This window comes from Mustela nigripes, chromosome 2, assembly GCF_022355385.1.
Source record: "Mustela nigripes isolate SB6536 chromosome 2, MUSNIG.SB6536, whole genome shotgun sequence".
NCBI classification, from domain to species: Eukaryota; Metazoa; Chordata; class Mammalia; order Carnivora; family Mustelidae; genus Mustela; species Mustela nigripes.
The window spans coordinates 7695832-7719502 of record NC_081558.1 but is presented as its reverse complement, the minus strand read 5'-3'; the positions used below and the strand labels follow the sequence as shown (position 1 = coordinate 7719502).

Genomic DNA, 23671 nt, shown 5'->3' with positions numbered 1-23671 from the left:
TGGGGGGGGGGGGGGCTGGGTGGCTCAGTGGGTTGAAACCTCTGCCTTCCGCTCAGGTCAGGATCCCAGTGTCCTCGGAATGAGCCTGGCATCGGGCTCCCTGCTCAATGGGGAGCCTGCTTCTCCCTCTCTTGCTCCCCCTGCTTGTGTTCCCTCTCTTGATGTTTCTCTGTCAAGTAAATAAATAAAATCTAAAAAAAAATTCTTTCTCTCCCTTGACCCTTCCCCTTTCCCCACTCATGCTCTAAAAAAATTTTTTTAAATTATTTTCATTCCAGTGTAGTTACCATACAGTGTTGTATTAGTTTCAGGTGTTCAATATAGTGATTCAATAATTCTATACATTACTCAGTGCTCATCATGGTAAATGTACTCTTAATTAACCCCTTTCACCTATTCCACCCATCCCCCACCCACTTCCTCTCTGGTAACCAGCACTTTGTTCTCTATAGTTAAGAGTCTGTTTGCGGGTTGTTGCTCTCTCTCTTTTTTTTCTTATTTTTTTTAAGATAGGGAGGAGGGAGGAGCAGAGAATGAGGGAGAAAGAATCTCCCCCCCCCCTTTTTAAAAGATTTTATTTATTTATTTGTCAGAGACAGAGGGAGAGAGAGCGAGCGAGCACAGGCAGACAGAGAGGCAGGCAGAGGCAGAGGGAGAAGCAGGTTCCCTGCCAAGCAAGGAGCCCAATGCGGGACTCGATCCCATGACCTTGGGATCATGACCTGAGCCGAAGGCAGCTGCTTAACCAACTGAGCCACCCAGGCGTCCCATCCCCCTTTCTCTCAAATATTTTATTTATTTATTTGACAGAGAGAGATCACAAGTAGGCAGAGAGGCAGGCAGAGAGAGAGAGGAGGAAGCAGGATCCCCGCTGAGCAGAGAGCCCGATGCTGGACTCGATCCCAGAACCCTGAGATCTTGACCTGAGCCAAAGGCAGAGGCTTAACCCACTGAGCCACCCAGGCATCCCAAGGGAGAAAGAATCTTAAGCAGGCTCCTCCTCCAGCATGGAGCCTATTCTGGGGCTTATCTGACAACCCTGAAATCTTGACCTAAACTGAAATCAAGAGTCAGGTGCTTCACCAACTGAGGCGCCCAGGAGCCCCAGCCTTTGTTTCTTGAGTTCCACACTTGAGTGAAATCATATGGTATTCATCTTTCTCTGACTGGTTTATTTTGCTTAGCATTATACCCCCAGCTCCATCCATGTTGTTGCAAATGGCAAGATTTTATTCGTTTTTATAGCTGAATAATATTATAAGTATATGCCAAATCTTTACCCATTCATCTATAGATGGACACTTAGGCTGCTTCCATAGTTTGGCTTAGATGGGCTCTTTTATTTATTTATTTAAAGATTTTATTTATTTGACAGAGAGAGATCACAAATAGGCAGAGAGGCAAGCAGAGAGAGAGAAAAGGAAGCAGGCTCCCTGCTGAGCAGAGAGAGTGGGATGCGATGTGGGGCTCTATCCCAGGACTCTGGGATCAGGACCTGAGCGGAAGGAAGAGGCTTTAACGCACTGAGCCACCCAGGCGCCCCTAGATGAGCTTTTAAAAAAATAAGTACATTTAAAAATTAACTTTATGAAATCAGTATAAATGGCAAATCAGTTATCTCTTGCACTGAAAAATAACTATTGTTCCTATGTCCTCCGGATCCCCAAGCTGGTAGGTGCTAGGATTATTACCACTTCACAGGGAAAAAACTGAAGCACAGACAGGTCGAATTAGAGACCTGTCCCTACAAAGCTAGAGAATGAGAGAGCCGGGCTTCAGACCCCGGTAGGCGAGTTTCATGCGCCTCTAGATTGGAGAGAACTAAAAATTTAAGACAAGGAAAAGCCAAGCAGGAATCCTGCGACCATTGGACCGTGAGGCCTGAACTGTGTGGGGTTAAAGGGAGAAGAGCGGGAACGCCTGGGTAGCTGAGTCCGTTAAGCATCTGCGCTGGGCTCAGGTCACGATCTCAGGGTCCTGGGATGGAGTCTGGCATTGGGATCCTTGCTCAGCGCGGAACCTGCTTCTCCCTCTGCCTGCCGCTCCCCCTGCTTCTGCTCTCTCTGACAGAGATAAATAAAATATTTTTTAAAAGGCGGGGGAGGGGGGAGGAAAGCGGGTCGGAGAGTGGAGTCATGAGCTGAGATGACGAAATCGAGCCGGTGGAAGGGACAGTGCGAAGTGGGGACAGACCGGACCGCCCCCCCCCACTCCAACCCAACCCGCGGCCTTGCGCCCTCGCCCACTCTTTGCCCAGGGGTGCCGGGCACCTGCGGGAAGGGCGGGGAATCGCGGCTCCTTCCCCACCGCGCCTCCCCGCCCCCCCCCCGCCCCCCTCCCCGCCGATCGGCGGCCCCCCCCCCCCCCGCCCCCGACGTCCAAGACCCCGCAGGCCTCGCCGCCCCAGGGCCAAGGTCCCCCGACGGCTGACGCGCCATAGCGAAAGTTAAGCGGGAGCCGCTCCCGGCCGGGACGCGGACCCTCGGGTTTCCCGGAAGCTCTGCGCGCGGGTGGCACCACTGTGCCCGGAGCCGCCTTGGTGCCCCGGGCATCCCCACCCCGCGGCAAGAGCTAGAAGGCTACGCGGCGGCCGAGGTGAGCTCGCCGGCCGCTAGGGCTGTCCACCGATCTCCAGTGCAGGCAGGGGCGCACCGGGCCTCGAACCCGAGGGTCTGATTCCCGGCGGCTCGGACCACGCGACTGGGTGCGCCGCGCCGCAATGACAGCCGGAGTGGTCGCCGCGCGGGGGCAGCGCAGCTTGGTGACTGGCGGCGGGGGCGGGGGGAGCGGCCCCTCTGCCCTCCCAGCCGCGGGAGGCCGGGGGCCGCGGGGACTTTTATTCTGACACGGCCGGCGCCCGGCTCTGCTTAGTCATGGTGACCTGCGCGCGCTCCACGCCTCCCCCCCGGCGCAGCGATGGAGGCGCCGGGGCCTGGGCGACGGAGGCGGAGCTCGCGCGCGGCCATGGCGGGGTGAGTGAGGCGGCCTGCGCCCGGGCTGTGCGAACGGCGGGCCGGGAGTGCCCCGGGGGTCGGGGAACGGGGCGCCGCGGGTCCGGTGGCCATGGGGTTCCCGCGGCCTCGCGGAGGGCCAGGAGGGCGCGGCTCTGAGTCCTCGGCTTTTGTTGGACGGCGCGACCTGAGGGGTGGCCCGGGAGCTACGCACGCGGGGCGAGAGGCCCAGGGAGTGCCCCTCGGACCGAGGGCCCGGGAGTCCGGCGCGCTGGGGAGTTGGTCTGCGCCTTGGGGTTGGCAGTGAAAAGGCCGCACGGCAGGGGTCACTTCCTCCCTTCTCCAGGCCTTGGTGGCGGCTCCGGCAGGACATGCGCAGTCTCCCACTGATCGCTTCGTGGGGGAGAAGTGCCCGGTGTCCTAGGGGCACCGTTGACCGACTGGCCAGAGATCAAGAGGCAGGACAGGGGCCTCGGCCGGGGAGAGGCGGCCAAGCGGCGCCCTGGGCCCGGCGGAGGAGGGTGCTGTGGCAGGCACAGTGAAGTGGGCAGCCAGCCAGCCGCTCGCTTACTGACCCCTGAGCAGTGCCAGGCCCCAGGCAGGACGTGGGGGAGGCACATGGGAGGGTGGGCACAGCCTTGACCTACACAGGGCTCCCTGCCTTCAGAAGCCCTGCCGCTGAGGGCCAGAGACATGGGCCATCCCTCAACAAGCAAGCAGTGGAGGTCATTATGGTTTCTGACAAGTGCTGTGGTGGAAATGAAATAGAGAGGAGATGACTCTGCTGTGAGTCCGGGAAAGATCAGTGGAGAACCTGGAGGGCCTCTTGCAAATCCCCATCTTCTCAAAGCGGATCTTTCAAAACACAGCTCCTGCCCTGGCCCTCCAGACTCCACAGGTTTCATGGAAACCTATGTATCGCTCCTTAAACTTCTCTCTGACTCTCCAGATGGTCTCTCTCATTCTGCCTCTGAGCCTTTGAACTTGCCATTCCCTCTGCCTGGAAAACCCCTTTCACATGTACATCCTTCTTGTCTCAGCTCTAACACAGCCCTGGACTACCCGATCTAAACTAACTGCCCCAAGGCACCCTGTCACAATGCTGTTGTACTTTTTTTTTCACAACCCCAACTTCTCCTCAAGTCTTGCTTATTTTACTTATGGCCCATCCCTCCCCAGGTGACATCTCCAGGGCAGCACAGTTTATGTCTGCCTTTCTCCTCTGCTATGTCTCCAGTGCCTAGAACAGTGCCTGGCACACAGTAGATACTGTGAATGAGCTAGATAATGCTCTGTTGGGAAGGGATAGAGCTGGTAGGTGGAACAGAGTGAGCAAAGGAAAGAGGCAGACAGAGGCTGACTGTATATAGGGTAGGACACTGCAAGAGTTTCGTTTTACTCTTCATGCCATAGGGAGTTGGGGGGGGGGGGGTGGGGGGGGGGGGGGGGGGGGGGGGGGAGACATCGTCTGACCTGTGTTTTAGGATGGACTCTTGGGCTCTGAGGCCATGTGGTAGTTAATGAGCACAAATGGACATTGCTTCATCTGGGCTTGGGAAGGAAAACTGGTCTAGGAGTCGCTTTATCTTAAAAAAAGGAGGCCTGACCCCCAGGCCCTGCCCCCAGCCCTGTGCTCTCCCTCCTCCAGGCCTCTGAGTGCCAGTGGTGGTGTTGTCCCTTGTCACCTGGAACCCCATGCAGCCGGAACCCAGGCCTAGCGGGGCTGGGACCCGCACCCGATTCCTTCCCCTGAGGTCACAGCGCCCTGAGGGGGCAGGGGACACGGTGATGTACGCCTCCACCGAGTGCAAAGCCGAGGTGACGCCCTCCCAGCACGGCAACCGCACCTTCAGCTACACGCTGGAGGACCACACCAAGCAGGCCTTCGGCATTATGAACGAGCTGCGGCTCAGCCAGCAGCTGTGTGATGTCACACTGCAGGTCAAATACGAGGACGCGCCAGCCGCCCAGTTCATGGCTCACAAGGTGGTGCTGGCTTCATCTAGCCCCGTCTTCAAGGCCATGTTCACCAATGGGCTACGGGAGCAGGGCATGGAGGTGGTGTCCATTGAGGGCATCCACCCCAAGGTCATGGAGCGCCTCATTGAGTTTGCCTACACGGCCTCCATCTCCATGGGTGAGAAGTGCGTGCTCCACGTGATGAACGGTGCCGTCATGTACCAGATCGACAGCGTCGTCCGCGCCTGCAGCGACTTCCTCGTGCAGCAGCTGGACCCCAGCAACGCCATTGGCATTGCCAACTTCGCTGAACAGATCGGCTGTGCCGAGCTGCACCAGCGCGCCCGCGAATACATCTATATGCACTTCGGAGAGGTGAGTGGCTGGAGGAGACTTGGGGCCTGGGCTTGGGGGTGGCATCAGAAGGACCAGGGACAGATGGACAGACATCCCTGTCTTCCCTTGACATGTGAAGAGTTAGGTCAGGTTGCTGGAGAAAAATTGGGTTCTGAGGTCCTAGTCTGTATATCGGGGTGACTCTGGGAAACAGCTGAGGAAAGTGAGAACTTTCTGGGTCTATCTCTGGGCTCCCCGACTTCTCTGGAAACAAGAGTAGGGACAGGGTGCAGCGAATGCTGACAACTGCTTAACCCTGGGGTGTGCTAAAGGAGGGCCCAGTGCTTCACACAGTTTGCAGATACTTACTAAACACCCATGACATGCTGCCTACCTCACATGTGACCCTTAGGCATGTTTCCTCTGGTCCACGCAGTGTTGTCCTTACACTGTTGTTGGTTTCATTTTCGTTTTTAAGTGGAGGAAGTTGTGAGCAGAAAATCAGCGATTCCTTGTAAAATCGCAATGATGAGCCCAGATTCGTGGGTGGCGGGCACTAGAGGTTGTGCCCTTGGGGATGACAATAATAATAAGGGTTTTTGAGCACTTGCTGTGGGCCTACCCTTGTTCTGAGTGATTTCCATTCTTTAAATCATGGGATTTTCCCCACTATCCTATGAGGAAGCACCACCCTTAGCTGTGGCCCAACAGGGCTGTACCCCAGGCCCGGTGCCTTAGGGAGTCCCATGCTTTAGAGGGCCCTCCTGGAAGTTTTCAAAGTCCTCCCCCAGTGGCTGGGATCAGCTGAGGTAGATACTGTCCTGGTTTCTGTTTCTCTCCTTAAGGGCTGATGTTCTCCTTCCCCCTACCCCACGTGTGGGGTTGACCAGATGCCCTGAGGAGGCTGGCAGTAGTCCTAGGGCCTCTGGCTTCCAGAAAGGTGGTCTGTGAGCTGGGCTTTCCCACAGGCCTGTGCGGTGTTTCTTTAAAGGGATTGCGTGGGCTTGGGGTACCAGAGTGTTGGTGACCTGCTGATGAGGGGCGACTGAAATTATTTATATAGACTGGTGCCTGACAGGAAATATTTGCCTGGGGCCCTGTATGCCCTAGGAGTAGCCCAGCTGTGAGGTAGCTGCTAATAGAGGAGGAAAACCAAGGCACGGAGCATTGCCCAAGATCACCTAGTTAGAAACAGGGGGCCAAGTTGCAGCTCAGCCTTCTTTCTTTAGAGCCTACACTTTTTCTAGGATATTCTGTGGCTATTATTTTTTCCTTTTTAGTCAATCTGCCCTTTTGAAAAAGTAATTTTGTTTAAAAAGTAACAATTGGGGCACCTGGGTGGCTCAGTGTGTTAAGCCTCTGCCTTCGGCTGGGGTCATGATCTCAGGGTCCTGGGATCCAGTGGGCTTTCTCCTCAGCAGGGGACCTGCTTCTCCCCCACTCCTGCTTGCCTCTCTGCCTACTTGTGATCTCTGTCTGTCAAATAAATAAATAAAATCTTCTAAAAATTAAAAAAAAAAAGGTAACAATCTTGTAGTTCAAGCACAAAATGATACAAAAAGGTACAAAGTACATTGTGTCTTTGCCCATTTGCCTGAGTACTTAGGTAGTATATGCCTCCCGTGGAGTATTAACTCTAATCGTCCCAAGCTATGAGGTTCACACTGTTTGAATCCCCGTTTTACAAAATAGGAGACTGAGGTTGTGAGAGGCAGGTGGAGTGACCTGTCCGCAGTCATACTGCTGTCATGGGGAGTCAGCCTGTCACAGTAATGCCCTCCGCAGGTGGCCAAGCAAGAGGAGTTCTTCAACCTGTCCCATTGCCAGCTGGTGACGCTCATCAGCCGAGACGATCTGAACGTGCGCTGCGAGTCCGAGGTCTTCCACGCCTGCATCAACTGGGTCAAGTATGACTGCGAGCAGCGGCGCTTCTACGTGCAGGCGCTGCTCCGTGCTGTGCGCTGCCACTCACTCACACCCCACTTCCTGCAGATGCAGCTGCAGAAGTGTGAGATCTTGCAGTCGGACTCCCGCTGCAAGGACTACCTAGTCAAGATCTTCCAGGAGCTCACCTTGCATAAGCCCACGCAGGTGATGCCCTGTCGGGCGCCCAAAGTCGGCCGGCTCATCTACACCGCCGGCGGCTACTTCCGCCAGTCGCTCAGCTACCTGGAGGCCTACAACCCCAGTGACGGCACCTGGCTCCGACTGGCAGACCTGCAGGTGCCTCGTAGCGGCCTGGCCGGCTGCGTCGTGGGTGGCCTGCTGTATGCTGTGGGCGGCCGGAACAACTCGCCCGATGGCAACACCGACTCCAATGCCCTGGACTGCTATAACCCCATGACCAACCAGTGGTCACCCTGTGCCCCCATGAGTGTACCGCGCAATCGGATTGGGGTTGGGGTCATCGATGGCCACATCTATGCCGTTGGTGGCTCCCATGGCTGCATCCACCACAACAGCGTGGAGAGGTGAGTGGCAGGGCCCAGAGAAGTGAGCTCTGAGGTTCCCATTGCTAACAGGTACTAACCCACTGGGATTTGGGGATTCCCCCTATTGTTAGGTACCTGTCTCTGCACTCTGCCTTCAGGGAGTGGAAGCCTCAGGTGAGGCTAAATCCATGGGAGATTTGTGGTCAGTGACGTTGGATGATGTGTCTGGGCCTGGGAATTGCTTACAGGGCTGTCACAAACCCATACAACTCCTGCAGATTTGGAAGGAGTTCTGTCAGTTTGAAGATGTTGTAAATTGCCAATTTTATTACAGCATGACACCTTACTGCCATCTGCCCCCAAACTGCCGTAATAAACGGATATATGAGGTCTTCTATGTGGAAGGTGACTCCTTGTGCAGTGCACAACCTGCACAACTGCATGGTGACCCTGTGTTAAGAGGCTGAGCAGTTTTGACTTTCAACTTTTGCACAGTCAGTCCTTCGCCTTCTCCTCTTCTAGAAGCATGATCCAGGATACAGTACTCAGCTGGAGAACTTGTTAAAACAAACTTCCTAGTCCACTGCTAGAGATCGGGCATCAGTGGGTTTGGAGCGGGGCTAGGGAATGGGAATTTTAAACAAACAGCACACTTTGACAGAAACCATCCTGGGTGGTAGCCTAGTTGTTAGAATTAGGATTCTAGTGTCCTAGAAGCCTGGGTCAGACCCCCAGCCCCACCTCCACGGTGACCCCGGGACATGCCATTTCATCCCTCTGTGCTTCTGTCTTGTCATCTGAAGGTGATGGGGAAGTGGGAGATGATAATGAGGACCACCTGTCCAACAGGCTAAGAGGGTTTTGGGGGCGCTAACAACACGCAGCATAGGGCCTGGCAGTGGTGTATGGTGGATCCACCCTCAGCGTCCAGCAGACTTGCAGGTAACCTTGAGCAGATGATGGCTGTGAACCTGTTTCCTCAGAGACACGCTACGAGGAGTAAAGAGTTCAAGTGCATAAAGAACAGGCGGCATGTCGGGGCATCGTGTTCCATACAGGGCAGCTATGATCGCCATTGTCATTGTTACTATGCCCTTGCAGGTATGAGCCAGAGCGGGACGAGTGGCACTTGGTGGCCCCAATGCTGACTCGAAGGATCGGGGTAGGGGTGGCTGTCCTCAACCGTTTGCTCTATGCCGTCGGGGGCTTCGATGGAACAAACCGCCTCAACTCAGCCGAGTGTTACTACCCAGAGAGAGATGAGTGGCGAATGATCACACCCATGAACACCATCCGAAGTGGGGCAGGTGGGTGGGGGCTGCCAGGAAGGGAGCGTGGAGGAACACCCCCCCAACCCTGGGGAATGAAACTCGGCAAGGCCTGTGGGAGGCTTCCTGTTTCAGTTTTAAACCCTGTGGCACACCCAGGAGAGCTAGATCCTAACCGTCTGAGCTCTTCTCTGAAGGGCGCCCCAGAAGAGGGGAGAGGGGAGGGTGCCCCCAAGAAGGCAGTGCCTGGGGCCCCCAGCGCCAGGCCCTGGAGTCACTCTCTTTGCATGGTACGGTTTAGGAGTCTGTGTCTTGCACAACTGCATCTATGCTGCGGGAGGCTACGATGGTCAGGACCAGCTGAACAGCGTGGAGCGCTATGACGTCGAGACAGAAACGTGGACTTTTGTAGCTCCCATGAAGCATCGGCGAAGTGCCCTGGGGATTACTGTGCACCAGGGCAGGATCTACGTTCTCGGTGAGGCCCTGGGGGCGGGGACCTGGGTGGAGAAGCCTGATTAACCCCATCTTTGGGGTCAGGCTCAGATCCCCGTAGGAGGGCTTCTTGCAGTTCCTTCTCCCTCTTTCTTTCCTCTCCCCTCAGAGGGGGTGACTGTCTCCTCTGCTCCCCCTGCAGGAGGCTACGATGGTCACACGTTCCTGGACAGTGTGGAGTGTTACGACCCAGACACAGACACCTGGAGTGAGGTGACCCACATGACATCTGGCCGGAGCGGGGTGGGTGTTGCTGTCACCATGGAGCCCTGCCGGAAGCAGATCGACCAGCAGAACTGTACCTGTTGAGCCACTTGTGTTTCTTGGGCAAAAAAATGGTCTGATCGAGAGTATTGTTGTTTTTGTACAAAAACAGGGACAAAAGAAAAGGCAGCAGTGCAAATGCTTATCCTTCAAGATGGGAGGCTGAGGTGCCTCAGTGTTCAGATGACAACTAGAAAGAAAAGAAGGCCACAGCAGAAACCTATGAGCCTGTCAGAGTTGTCCCAGGAATGTCCAAGAGAGCCTTCCTGGGAAGGGGGTGCATGAAAGGCAGGCTCCCAGGAGAGAGGCCTCTGCACCCACTACTCTGAGAGTAGGCCTGGGTCCCCAACCAGCAGCTGCCACCTCCCTTTGGGGTGAAAACAGGTGCTGAGGTCAGGTGGGGTTTTTGTTCCTTGTGTCTTTGTGGTTGGTTCCTGGAGGCCTGGGAAGGAGCCAGCTGAGGCCTCTGGGGTGAGGCTCCTGTGGAGGTGTGGACCCCAGGGATGGGCCTGTACATAGAAACCACTGGATATCTCTGCCCTGGACAGTCATTTTGTTGATAAGTAACCCTATAACTTTCCAATGAAAATAAAGAACAAACTAACTAGTGTCTTCCACCCGGGCTGTCAGCTGGAGATCTCAAACCTGGGGACAGAAGGGACTCTTTGGAAACGTACTCAAGTCCTTGATTTTGAGTTTGAATTTGAAACCAGTTCGTTATCTCTGCCCATGGCATCTTGACATGTAGGGCATCTGTCTCCCCGTGGGCAAGCCACACAGGGCTCACTTTGTCACGTAGGGCTGCTTTGAAGACAATGACCTAACTCCTTGACACCTCTCTTTTAGGTCTCCCTGGAGTTCTATTTTCAGGCAAACCATCCCCAACATGCCTTTCAAATCGGTGAAAATCTAGCCGGTCATTTTTATGCGCTTCAGTTGCACAGACTGAGCCTTTTATTTAGGTGCCGGGGTATCAAAAGGACAAAAGGGGCTCTTGGGAATTTTCTTAGGCAGAGGGCTCGCTGGAACCTGGTCTCCTCTTCCGAACAATCCCTGTGAAGGCAATATACGGCCTGGCTCTCTCCTTAAGGCAATGAGCTATTTGTACTGGGAGTGTGGAGCAAAGAGGAACGAAGTGTGGTCTCCGCTGTCAGGAATGTCCCAGGCTCTCCCAAGGGGCTTAGCGAGGAGACGTTTGATTCCTTCCTTTCCAGGGAAAACCTTAACCTCCCGTCTCACAGCTTCATTCACTCAAGTCACCTGAAGGTTGTCTTGGTCGCGCCGCTTCCTTGGTCCTCTTCTAAGGTTTTATTGGAACAAGAAAATAAATCTGCATTGGGTGCATTGAATGAGTGGGGAAGGACTAAGAACTGAAAACAGTATCTGGACACCCTTTTAGCATTTGTGGTTTTTTGCACATTACTTGATCCTCAAGAGTGCTGTGAGCTAGGAAGGCAAAGCCTGCGTTCTTTACAGATCAGAGGTTCAGGGAAGTGACTTGCCCAAGGTCATGTGGCCACAAAGTGGTAGGGTTTAGATTCAACTCTAGTGGACACTAAGCAGCCACAGCGTGTGCTAACCCTGTGTGTGAGAAGGGACAGGAGGTCCCGTGGGATCAGTGTGTCTATCAGTGAAAGTTCCGGAAACAGCGATCTAATCTAGAGTCAAAAGGAATTTGCATGTAATCCGGTTGCCAGAAGCCACACAGCCTATCCCAGAGTGGTGTTTCCTTCTACAAGGGTTAGAACCCTGGTCTTGAGGTCAGGTTTCAACTGATTCAGCAAAGCAAGGTGAACAGTTTCTTACCTGCAAAAATGGTACTTGGACACCGACTGGGCATGTAAACTTGCTGGACCAACAAAGGTGAGTATCGACACTCCCTTTCTAACTCTGCAAAGACAGCTGTTGCGCTAGGTATCAAAGGGGCTAGGGTCATGAACAGGCCCCAGATGATCCCCGCCCTCGTGGAAATTACAGCCTGGGAGTAGGGTGACCAACTCGTCCTGGTTTTCCCCAGGACAGTCCCAGTTTGAACACTGAAAGGCTGGCATCCCAGAACCCCTCAGCCTCCCACCCCCACACCCCGGGGTAAACTGGGGCACCTCCGCGGGGAAGCCAGATGCTGAAGCAGTATTACAACCATGCTGAGTGACAGGCTGCTGCGGGTCATGGTTAAGTTCCCATTTGAAAGTCAATGGCTCTGGAAGCTACATGGGCATAGGTGGCTGCCGACTGGAGTGCGTTGGAAAGGTGAGGCAGCTATTGCATTAGGCAGGCGAGAAGACACCAGTTTGGATGAGGCTGTGGGAATGGAGAGGTCGGATCCACAGTGAGAAGACTGATGAGATAAGGAGGGCAGAGATTTCGGAATGTTCCTGTGTGGCTTCAACCTTAATCAGCAGCCAGGGGTAGAGAAGCTTTGAGGAGGCTGCAGGTATAGAAGAGAAGTAACCATGTTTGGGGATGTGTCAGGTTTGAGGCCTCAAGGTAAAATTGTTTTAGGAGGGTGTAAAGTCATTTTTCTAGCCTCCAGGCTTTAATGCTTCCAACAAGTAATTCTCAAATGGCTGTTTTATCAGACCTGAAGTGAGGTGTTCAGACACAGTGAGGAACAGGCATGACACTCAGAGAGCTGGAATTCATGATCACAAAATACACATGTAATTAGGTTCAAAGGCAAGCCCTCTGAAGGCCAGGAACTTGACCTAGGTCAGAGGCTCTGAGAAACCATTGTTGAGGTGGGGGTTTTCTCATAGAAATCCAAAGGAACTGATAGTGTAAACTTGATGAGGAAAGGAGGGCAAGATTCTGGATGGAAGAAGCATCACATGCAAAGGTCCTGTGGCACTGGGAAGCAATCTAGGTGAACTCTGAGAGGGAGGAGGAACATGGTGTCAGAAGAGGCCCTGTGGGCCATGCTCATTTCTCTTTAATTGTTAAATACCTAAGTATTACCTCTAAAAAATTGAACATTATAGATAAAGCTGAACATTATAGATAAAAGCTTACTATTTCTCCATTCCAGCCCCCTCTCAACTTAAAACAAACTGCAGAAATGTTCTATGTATTTCCTTAAAAAAATGGTATAATGTTGCCTGTATAATTCTGCAATTTGCTTTTCCCCCTCAGACTTCTAGATCTTTTTGTCTGTGACGTCACAATCCTTTTGCCGGGTACTATGTTCTGTTTTATCTTTTCCAGTACCTACAATGTTAGGTCTTTTCATTTCTCAGAATTACGGATAAGGCTGAAATGCCCACTCTTAACCATGTCTCCTTGGGCACAAATGTGTGTATTTCTCCAGGGGGATACTAAGAGGTGGAACTTACTAGATCTTAGGGTAAGCACAGCTTTCCTTATATCCTGCCAGATTCCTCTCCAAAGTGGTTGTAACAAACCACATTCTTACTGCTTCTAGGAGCTCTTTATAGATTTCACACAGTTGAATTTATCACTCTTCCTTGATGTTTTGTCTCTTCTGTGTCATATTTGAGGACTTTTGCATTTCCCGTGGCTTCCTACCCATTTGTTAAGTTGTTGTCTCCTGCCCATACATTGTTTCTGCTTAAGGTAGCCAGACTCGGTTTTTGTTGGTTCTGTTAAAACCAAGAATCCTGACTAATAGAGACACTAGAAAATTTTTGTGCTGTTTTTCCTTCAGATATGATTGTTTTGTTTTTGTACCATTTTTAAATCTAACAGGAATTTGTTGGTATATATAGTATCGAGTAGGAATTTAATTTTTTGCATGGATAGCTATCGCTGCTTAACCATTTATTTTTCAAACCATTTCTTGACTAATTAATTCTTTATCCATAGTTCTTAAATGCTATCCCAATCATACACAGACTTCTCATGTATGTGTGGGACCTCTATTCTGTTATATCAGATTACTACTGTTTTACCTAACTATCCATTTTTGCATCAATTTTATCATTTAAATTACTGAAGTTTTATAACATGTCTTAATATCAGAGTAAATCCCTCTCCCTTTTCTATTTTTTTAAACAAACAAACAAACAAAAAAACCCTGAGCTATTCTGTTATTGCATATTTATTCTTTGCTTCATGAATGAAATCCCATGAAAAATTTAATTGGGTTGCATTAAAATTATCAAGTTGGGATGAAATAATATTTTTGCAATATTAGGTCTCTCTGTTCGTGGACTTAGTGTACCTGTTTAGTGAAGTCTTCTTTGCTGTCCTCAGGAAGGCTTTATAATTTCTCCACAAAGGACTTGTGAAGAAGGGTTTATTCATGGGAGTTTTATGGGTCTGGTTGTTGTCAATGAGATCTTTACTCCTGGATCTTTTACAATTGGTATTTCTGGGAAAATATAATAAAATTGGTATTTCTGGTATATAGGAAAGTTTTGATTTAGATATCTTGATCTTCCACCAGCCTTTTTCTAGTTTTCTGGGTTTTTTTTAAAGCAGAGAGTTAAATCGTCTGCAAATAGTAATAGTAGAATGTCATCCTTTTCAGTAGTCACACCACTCATTTCTTTTTCTTGCCTTACAGCATTAGCTAAGACCTTCTGGGAAATGTTGGTTAGTTGTGGGAATAGTGAGGAATAGTTATCTTATTCCTAATAGTAAGGTGAGTGCTTCTAATGTGCCACCACTCAATCAGATGTTTGCTGAACGATTTTCTGTCACCTATACCTTAAGCTTTGCTGGAACTTCTTCCAAGTTCAGGAAGCTCCCCTCTATACCTAGTTTTTTTTTTTTTTTTTTAAATCATAAATGAGTGTTAAATTTTCCAGAAGTCCCTCACTCTATAGGTGGGTCCCAAGAAATTGCACTCCTAAAATTCCCAGTTGATGCTGGTGCTGCTTGTCCAGGGACCACATTCCAAGACATACTCTTGTAGAACAGAAACAGCAGCGGGTAAAAGCATATTCTGAGGGGCACCTGGGTGACTCAGTGCGTTAAGCCACTGCCTTCAGCTCAGGTCATGATCTCAGGGTCCTGGGATCGAGCCCCGCATCAGGCTCTCTGCTCAGTGGGGAGCCTGCTTCCCTGCCTCTCTCTGCCTGCCTCTCTGCCTACTTGTGGCCTCTCTCTGTCAAATAAATAAATAAATATTTTTTAAAAAGCACATTCTGAGAAACACTTGAGTAAATGGAAGAGAAGCCCCAACAGACAACCACAGCAGAAAAACACGAGAAAACTAAGAAAAGTATAGTGTCACGGAGGCTAAGAAGAGAAAAAGTTGAACACAAAAAATTTTTAGAAGTTTTAAATTTTTTTTATAAACATATAATGTATTATTAGCCCCAAGGGTACAGGTCTGTGAAATGCCAGGTTTATACACTTCACAGCACTCACCATAGCACATACCCTCCCCAACGTCCATAACCCCAACACCCTCTCCCTACCCCCCTTCCCCAGCACCCCCTCAGTTTGTTTTGTGACATTAAGAGTATCTTATGGTTTGTCTCCCTCCCAATCTCATCTTGTTTCATTTATTCTTTTCCTACCCCCCAAAACCCCCATGTTGCATCTCCACTTCCTCATATCAGGGAGATCATATGATAGTTGTCTTTCTCTGATTGACTTATTTCACTAAGCATAATACACTCTAGTTCCATCCACGTTGTCGCAAATGGCAAGATTTCATTTCTTTTGATGGCTGCATAGTATTTCATTGTGTGTATATACCACATCTTCTTTATCTATTCATCTGTTGATGGAGATCTAGGTTCTTTCCATAGTTTGGCTATTGTGGACATTGCTGCTATAAACATTCGGGTGCACGTGCCCCTTCGGATCATTACATTTGTATCTTTAGGGTAAATACCCAGTAGTGCAATTGCTGGGTCGTAAGGTAGTTCTATTTTCAACTTTTTGAGGAACCTCCATGCTGTTTCCCAGAGTGGTTGCACCAGCTTGCTTTCCCACCAACAGTCTAGGAGGGTTCCCCTTTCTCTGCATCCTCGCCAGCATCTGTCATTTCCTGACTTGTTAATTTAAGCCATTCTGACTGGTGTGAGGTGGTATCTCATTGTGGTTTTGATTTGTATTTTCCTGATGCCGAGTGATGTGGAGCACTTTTTCATGAGTCTGTTGGCCATCTGGATGTCTTCTTTGCAGAAATGTCTGTTCACGTCCTCTGCCCGTTTCTTGATTGGATTATTTGTTCTTTGGGGAACACAAAAATTGTAAGGAATAATGCTATGAAGTGCAAAGAGCTTCAGAAAGATAGACCCCTTCAAATGCCTACTGGATTTGGTGACTGGAAAGCAATCTTATAGCGAACCACTTCAGGAGACTGGTGAGGGTAAAGCAACAGATCCCTACAGTAAAAACCTAGGGAGTGCCTCCTTGAAACAGGTACAAGTGCTGAGAAGACAACACTGAATCAGCCAGGAACACTGAGGAAGAGAACATCTCTTCTGAGGCATTTGGATGAGAAGAGGCAGAAAAAGACTGGGTGAAAGCTAGAGAGGAACAAAGAGTTCAGGGAGGGCTTGGGTTTTGTTTTTGAGATTCAGAAAATAGCATGTTTATAAGCTGAGGGGAAGTTTCAGTATAGAGAGATCATCAAAGGGCGCCTGGGTGGCTCACTGGGTTAAGCCTCTGCCTTCAGCTCAGGTCCTGGTCTCAGGGTCCTGGGATTGAGCCCAACATTGGGCTCTCTGCTCAGCAGGGAGACTGCTTCCCCCTCTCCCTCTGCCTGCCTCTGTGCCTACTTGTGATCTCTCTGTCAAATAAATAAGTCTTAAAAAAAAAAAAAAAGATTACCAAAGATGAAGGTGAAAGAGGATGGAGTCCTAGTCATATAGGAAACAAATAACTTTCCACTCTTAGTCAAGTGGACAGTGTCTAGGGTAACCTTGAGCTCTTTGAAGGTCACGGTCATTCTGGATGCTAGAGTCCCCTGGTTTGTGCAGTACAACATGCCTTCAATTCAGTGACTATCTTCTCCCTTGGATGTGCATTCTGTTTTGTTTTTAAGATTTTATTTGTCAGAGAGAGAGAGCAAAGGCAGAGGGAGCCGCAGGCAGAGGGAGAAGCAGGCTCCTCACTGAGCAAGGAGCCTGATATGGGACTCAATCCCAGAACGCTGGGATCATAACCTAAGCCAAAGGCAGACGCTCAACCCACTGAGCCACCCAGATGCCCCTGCATCTGGTTTTAAAATATAAATGTCAGGCGCCCGGGTGGCTCAGTGGGTTAAGCCTCTGCCTTCGGCTCAGGTCATGATCTCAGGGTCCTGTGATTGAGCCCCACGTCTGTCTCTCTGCTCAGCAGGGAGCCTCCCCCCCCCACCTACTTGTGATCTCTGTCTAATAAATAAAATCTTTCAAAATGTATAATATAAATGTCAGTGGAACTAAATTTTGCAAAAGATCGAACTGAAGCAGGGGGTGGGGGACGGGAAAGAATACACTGGAATCAACAGACTAGGCTTGAGACGCATATCTGGCATTCAAACTTGGTGCAAATCCTGTCTGTGCCTGGCTTTCCCCGTCTGTAAAATGGGGATAATAACTACCTAGCACCTAGTGCACAGTAAGATACAATAAATGTAGTGTTACTGATAGGAATGAGGTAAGTACTGGAAACCTGATATGCTAACATTGATCGGGGTTATCGAGGTTAAGGTTAGCAAGGTAATGGTATAACATTTACTCACCTCAGACTACTTTACCTATGCTACTTAGAATTCCTCTCTGGCTCTTGTAACCTGCGAAACATCAGTACTTCCACCAACCCATCGCCTTATTTTGCGAGGGTTTTGTAGCTGCCCCTAACTCTGGGCTGATGCAGGAGGTGTGGTCTAAAAGGAATGCAGCACCCTCTTGTGGGCTTCCAGGCAGAAAGAGGAACTGTTGCCAGACAAGGAGAGCTAGAAAAGGAACAAGATTGGAGGGGCCCACGGTGCAAAATTACCTGACCTTGGATTGTTCCTATTTTTTTTTTAATTAGCATTCTTCAAGACTTCTGGGTAAATTATATTTATAGTAAACGAAACACAACTTCAAATGCATCAGGAAACTCGCCCCTATTTAAAGAGCTCTTCCTTCCATGAGCCCCAGCGCCCCTTCCACACCCACACCCCATCCACATTTTCCTAGGCCGCATGTTAAACAGGGCCCTCAGGAACACTTTTCAGACTACGTATCCCAGGATCTGCCTGGATTCAATCAGCGGCTCCAGACAACTTCGGTGGGAAATTTTAAACGGCTCTGCTGACTTCAGCCGCCTCTGCCTTCACTTGCTCGTAGCCTCAGGGTCAGGAAGGATGAGTTGCGTTAGCCAAGGAGTTGGCATTGAAATCTCAGCTAGACAGGTGCTTCTCTTTCATCTCTACCGCGTGCCTTTCCCTTACTCATCACACCTCATCCGCCCCCGCCATCTCTCAGCCCCACTAAAGAGTCACCAAGTGAAGCGCTGGGGGCATGCACAACAAACTCTTCCGTGCCAGCCAAGTGCCAGGCACTGGGTAGAGACAGCTAGGAGCAGACCGTTTCCGCCCTCCTGCAGCTTGTCGCCAATCAGGCAGGGGACAGACTGTTCCTTAATGAACAGCCAGAAACCATGAGGGAGAAGCAGCGTCACTTGCAGAAGTCATAAGCCCCGTGTGTGGGAGCCTTGTCATGGGAATTAGTCTTCTGTCTTGCTCACCGTTTGACGCACTGGCGGCAACAGGAAACTCACATGGATTTGAACATGGACGAGACAATTCGCCATCACAGTGGCGGGAGGATGACTCTTTGCAGGATCGAATGCAACTGGCCAGGTCTTCCCGGCTCCGGATTTCCCCCGCTCTGTGCTCAGCCTTTTAGGATTTCTTTTAGGATTTCAGTTCAACAGAGGCAGGGAAGCCCCTGCGACCTCCCTCTAGCCCCTACCATCAGATCTCTTGAGACGTCATGGGCCACAGCAACCCCTCTTCCAGGGGACAGTCCTACACATGCCCAACCACTCCACAAGGACCTGCTGACCATGACAGGGACCGTGGGAAGCACTTGAAAGATATTTTAAGGCAGCTGTAGAGCTTTCGCGCGGCTCCCATTTTAGGAGAAAGAGCCCCAATTCCTTAACCGATTACTCAGGCGACACGGCGAGTTCCTGTGTCAGCTGGTGTCCCCCCTCCACACATGCACATACACTGGGACCCCTCCAGGAAGGGGACTGACACCCGGGTCCCCTCAGGAAGGGCTGATGAAGCCGGGGCCCACCCGAGGGAGCATGAATGGCGTTGGCGTCCCTCTCAGGGAGAAAGGACGAGGCTAGGGTTCAGCTCCAGAGGGGAGAGGACGCCGGGGTTTTCCTCAGGAAGAGGGAACATCTCAGGGGTCCCTCTTGGCGGGGGGGGGGGGATGTCTCGGGGGACAAAAGGGCGAGCAACAACGCCAGGGAACTCTCAGGAAAGGAGGTTGACGCTGGGGCCCCCTTAACGAGTGGAAACGACGCTGGGGCTCACTCTCAAGGAGTGACGCGCGGTCCCCTCACCCGCCTTGAGGTTCGCGCACCTGCGGCAGCCTGAACGCCGCAGCTTGCTCCGCCCTCGGGTTCCCAAGGCGAAGCGGCCGCGCCCCTCATTGGCGGTCTTCTCGGCTAATGACAACCACGACAGCCAATCGTAGTGCAGGAGAAGTCTCCCGCGCGTCTTCGCCACGCCTTCCACTCGACCTGCGCGTGCGTGCATTTCTGAACCTGCTGTAATTCCCCAGCTGCGCTCGGGGAGGCGCTTGGGGGCTGGAGTTCCCAGACTGTGACCCATTTGTAGTAAAATCTTTTATAAGGCTGTTGTGAGAATTCAGCGCAATAATTGACGTAAAACAAACAGTGTCTGGCACATATCAACCTGGGCAGTTATTATTTCCATTTTACAGCAAGGGAAACTGAGGCACAGAACAAATAAGTAACCTGCTCGGAGGAACGCAGTCATTAACTAGAGGCGTGGGAGCTAGAATCCAGGCAAGCTGAATCCGGAGTCCGTGTGCTTATCTACCATGCTTTTGTGCCTCCCAGATAACAAATACCGGGTATTTCTTTACCCTGATTATAAAATAACTTTTCCTGTGATTATAAAATTAATACGCGGTCACTGCTAAAGTTCAGAAAATATCAAAGACTACAGAACAGAAAATACAGATCTCTCTTAATCCTACCACTGGAGATGTTAATATTTTTTTTAAATTTTTAAATTTATTATTAGAAGAGAGAGAGCGCGAGAGCAGCGGGAGGGGGAAGAGGGAGAGGGAGAAGCAGACTCCCCACTGAGCAGGGACCCATGCTTGGGAACTCCAGATTGGAACTCGGGGATCATGACCCCAGCAGAGGACAGCCACTGAACCGCCTAAGCCACCCACGCGTCCTTTTAATGTTGGACATTTTTCATAGTACGTCGCTATTCTGACCAATACTACAACGGGCATTTTGTGCCTTCACCTTTAGGTTTTTATCCAGCTGTTTCTTGAGGATAAATATTGTAAAAAACTTCAGTGGGTAGGTCAAAATGCATGCATTTATATTTTAAAAAAATTTTTTTTAAGATTTTATTTGAGAGAGTGAGAGAACACAAGCAGGGGGAGTGTAGAGGGAGAAGCAGCAGCAGGCTCCCTGCTCTATCCTAGGACTCTGGGATCATGACCGGAGCCAAAGGCAGACACTTAACTGACTGAGCCACCAGCGCACCCCCATGCAGTTATATTTTTGATAAATACCGTCAGACTACTTTTAGAAAGCTGTATGTGCCAATTTCCACCAACACTAATGAGCTATGAAAGTTCTTTGCTTACCCAAGGATGGTCCATCTTTTCATTATTTGCCAGTAGCTTAAAATAAATAAATATACGTTAATTATATATAATATTTATTATTTTTATATCTATATTTATTTATTTATAATCTTTTAGGGACTGGCTGGCTCAGTCATTGGACCCCTGAGATCAGGGCCCTAAGATCAAGATCACACTAGGCAAAGATCTTACTTAAAAATAAACTTAAAAAATAAAAATAAGTGTTTTAATTTACACTCATAATTTTATTTTATAGAAGAGGGAGAAATATTATCCATTTGTACAGGTGGAATAAAGTAGCAATCATAAGAGCACCTGGCTGGCTCAGCTGGTGTAGCATGTGACACTTGACCTCGGGGTCGTGAGTTCAAACCCCATGTTGGATGTAGGGCTAAAAAAATAAAAGGAGCAATAATAATGAAAGTAGTTATCTGGCAGCTATCATTGTGGGACAGACAGCTATCATTGGTAACTAGACGCGAATAGAGCACGGTAGGCAGGTCACCTTTCCTTAGATCCAAGGAAGCTGCCCTCATTTTGTTTCAAAACACACATGGTGTGAATATATGCATGTTGATTCCACTGCGCTGAACCACTTAAGCCCTGAGTGTGTCTGTGTGTATCTCAATTAACTACACCCCAGAGGCAGCCCGTATTCTAAACCAAAAGCTCGAATGTGAAGTGAGGTCTCTGCCTTTCCTGGACAGGGTTAGATCACTTCCAGGCCTCAGTTTCCTGTAATGGTGTATATCTCGAGGACTGCTGGAGAGCCAATAAGATAATCCATCTAATGAGTTTAAAGACTTTTAAAAATTTATTTATTTGACAGACAGAGATCACAGGTAGGCAGAGAGAGGAGGGGAAGCAGGCTCCCTGATGAGCAGAGAGCCTGATGTGAGGCTTGATCCCAGGACCCTGGGATCATGACCGAGCTGAAGACAGAGGCTCTAACCACTGAACCACCCAGGCACCACCCCCCCCCCCTCCCCATCTAATGAGTTTAGCACAGGGCACAGCCCTTGAAAGACTGGAAGAGCCAGAGCCTTTTGTCCCCGACCACGTAGCTTGTTTGCAAGTGGTTGATGTCAACTTAACGTGGACTCCACCCCTTCCCCAGGTCTCCCTGTCCTATCTGGATTACAAGGCCTTGCAGCTGTGCCCCACTACCCTTGGTCACCTTTGACTGAGGAAAGATGAACTCCCCATCACGAGGATTTTAAAGAGCCAGCTGATGGTCACATGCCCACCTCTGGCCTTTGACCCGCATTCTCAGATTGTCACAGTGTCCCAGCAGAGGAGGCATTTGGGACATCATGCTACACTTGGGGAACCTGAGGTCCAGAGCAAGAAGTCTCATCGATCTTCCTGTGCAGCCCGGGATTGGTGCTGTCATCTCCTGACCCTCAGCCTGACACCCTTTCCCCGACTCTGCCTCCCTTTGAAATACCCTTGGGAAAACGTCTGTGTCTCCTCTTTACTGCTTGCACAAAGTTCAGATTCCCTGGAAACTTCTACCTAGTTTTCCCAGCCTCCCCCCCACCCCTCTGGCTCCAAGCTTTCCCCTACTTCTCTGGGCCAGGATATTTACGTACTGTCAATCTTCAAACCGCAGTGAACCAGACAAACCTTAGTAACGCTAAGCCTAAGTTCCAGAACTGTGTAGTCTTAGACGGTAGCCATTAGCCGCATGTGGCTACTTAATGAAGAGGGAAATGAAAACTCCAGTTCCTTCATGGCACTCACATCTCAAGTGTTTAACAGCCACGTGGGGCTAAGTGGCTACTCCCACATTGGAGAAGCATGGACAGAACATTACCATCATTGTAGAAGGTTTCACCGGTCAGCCCTGCCCTAGACTGACTGGGACTTTTGTTATCCTCATTTTAGAGATGAGACAGCAGAGATCACACCCAGGGTCACACAGCTGGAGCTGGGATCTCAGCCTCTCCTTGGTAACTAGACGCGAATAGAGCACGGTAGGCAGGTCACCTTTCCTTAGATCCAAGGAAGCTGCCCTCATTTTGTTTCAAAACACACATGGTGTGAATATATGCATCTGTTGATTCCACTGCGCTGGCTGAACCACTTAAGCCCTGAGTGTGTCTGTGTGTATCTCAATTAACTACACCCCAGAGGCAGCCCGTATTCTAAACCAAAAGCTAGAATCAGTCACTTCTGTTATCCTTATCTTCATCCACTTGGGAAGGTTCGCTCATTAACATAACGAATATCAGAAACACTGGTGAAATCAAGGGTTTGTTAATTGCCCTGATAGAGGTGGGAAAAATGGGATCCCTTGAGTGGAATTTACAGTATTCAAACATGTGGACTGGTTAAAATATCTGAGAGTCTCTCACTCCCCAACCTCCACCGAACACGTTAGCAAAACAGCTTCAATCCCAAACCAGTTGTGTGTGAATTTGGAGGATTTAGATCGCCTGATATAGACCATAAGTCTTACAGGCTCAAAGCAACAGAGCCCTGCCTTTATGATTCAGGTTTGGGGGTATCCGTCTGGCTCAGTCAATAAAGCATGCTACCCTTGCTCAAAGGGCCGTGAGTTCGAGCTCCACATTGGGTGAAGAGATTACTCGAAATCTTTAAAGAAAAAAAAAAAAATTTTCGGGTTTTTTTTTTTTTTTTTTTTTTTTTTAATGCAACATGAAGGTTGCAACACCAAAATGGTCAGGATCCTGGGAATTCACAGAATTTATAGGGGTAAGAAAATGCCCTTGTGCCTGTTTATCAAGTTTAAGGTCTGCACAGCAGCATTTGACTGGAGGCCTTCTATCATGGCCTGGAAGCCAGATGGTAGAGGCTTCATTAGTCAGGCTCCCTTGAGGTTTCTAGGAATTACTCTGAGGTTCCAGAAGTACCCAAGAGTTGTGTCAGATATGCTGTAGAGAAGAAGTGGGGTTTACCTGGGTCTGCTGGCCTCCAAAGACTGGTCTGAACTTCCACTTTACAACCTGGAGTCCTTGAGCAGGCGTCCAAGCCCAGGCCTCGGCGGGGGTGGGGTGGGGGTGGGAGTGGGGACAGAGGCTGCCTCCTGCCACACTTGCTGCCCCCCCTCCCTTGGGTTCTATCTGCCTGGGGAGGGATATGGACAGAGCTTCCATTTCCCCTTACCCCCACCCCGGGCAGACAGTGTAAGGAGAGGCGCACCTGCCAAGAAGAGGGTGGGAAAGGAAGTCACATAAGTCAGGAAG

General features: G+C 50.2%; 1 protein-coding gene across 3 annotated transcripts; it reads left to right on the top strand.

The window, feature by feature from the left end:
• The first annotated feature begins 2395 nt into the window (after positions 1–2395).
• On the top strand, positions 2396–10322 carry KEAP1 (kelch like ECH associated protein 1). 3 transcript variants are annotated; one of them, XM_059388999.1, is made up of 6 exons: positions 2396–2595; positions 4600–5285; positions 7032–7717; positions 8780–8985; positions 9248–9424; positions 9584–10322. In XM_059388999.1, the coding sequence occupies exons 2-6, from the start codon at positions 4647–4649 to the stop codon at positions 9748–9750; spliced, it is 1875 nt and encodes a 624-aa protein (XP_059244982.1). In that variant the 5' UTR covers positions 2396–2595; positions 4600–4646; the 3' UTR covers positions 9751–10322. The 3 variants fall into 3 exon arrangements, with proteins under 3 accessions (XP_059244982.1, XP_059244984.1, XP_059244981.1); XM_059389001.1 differs by lacking the exon at positions 2396–2595 and adding an exon at positions 2844–2972 and having other exon boundaries at positions 4578–5285; XM_059388998.1 differs by lacking the exon at positions 2396–2595 and adding an exon at positions 2845–2972.
• Positions 10323–23671: the final 13349 nt, after the last annotated feature.

Bases quoted from the DNA above. Each gene is read 5' to 3' on its own strand.
- KEAP1 (XM_059388999.1), top strand. From the start codon at position 4,647: ATGCAGCCGGAACCCAGGCCTAGCGGGGCTGGGACCCGCACCCGATTC. The intron at 5,286-7,031 runs GTGAGTGGCTGG...TGCCCTCCGCAG, and splicing joins TCTATATGCACTTCGGAGAG to GTGGCCAAGCAAGAGGAGTT. The intron at 7,718-8,779 runs GTGAGTGGCAGG...ATGCCCTTGCAG, and splicing joins CACCACAACAGCGTGGAGAG to GTATGAGCCAGAGCGGGACG.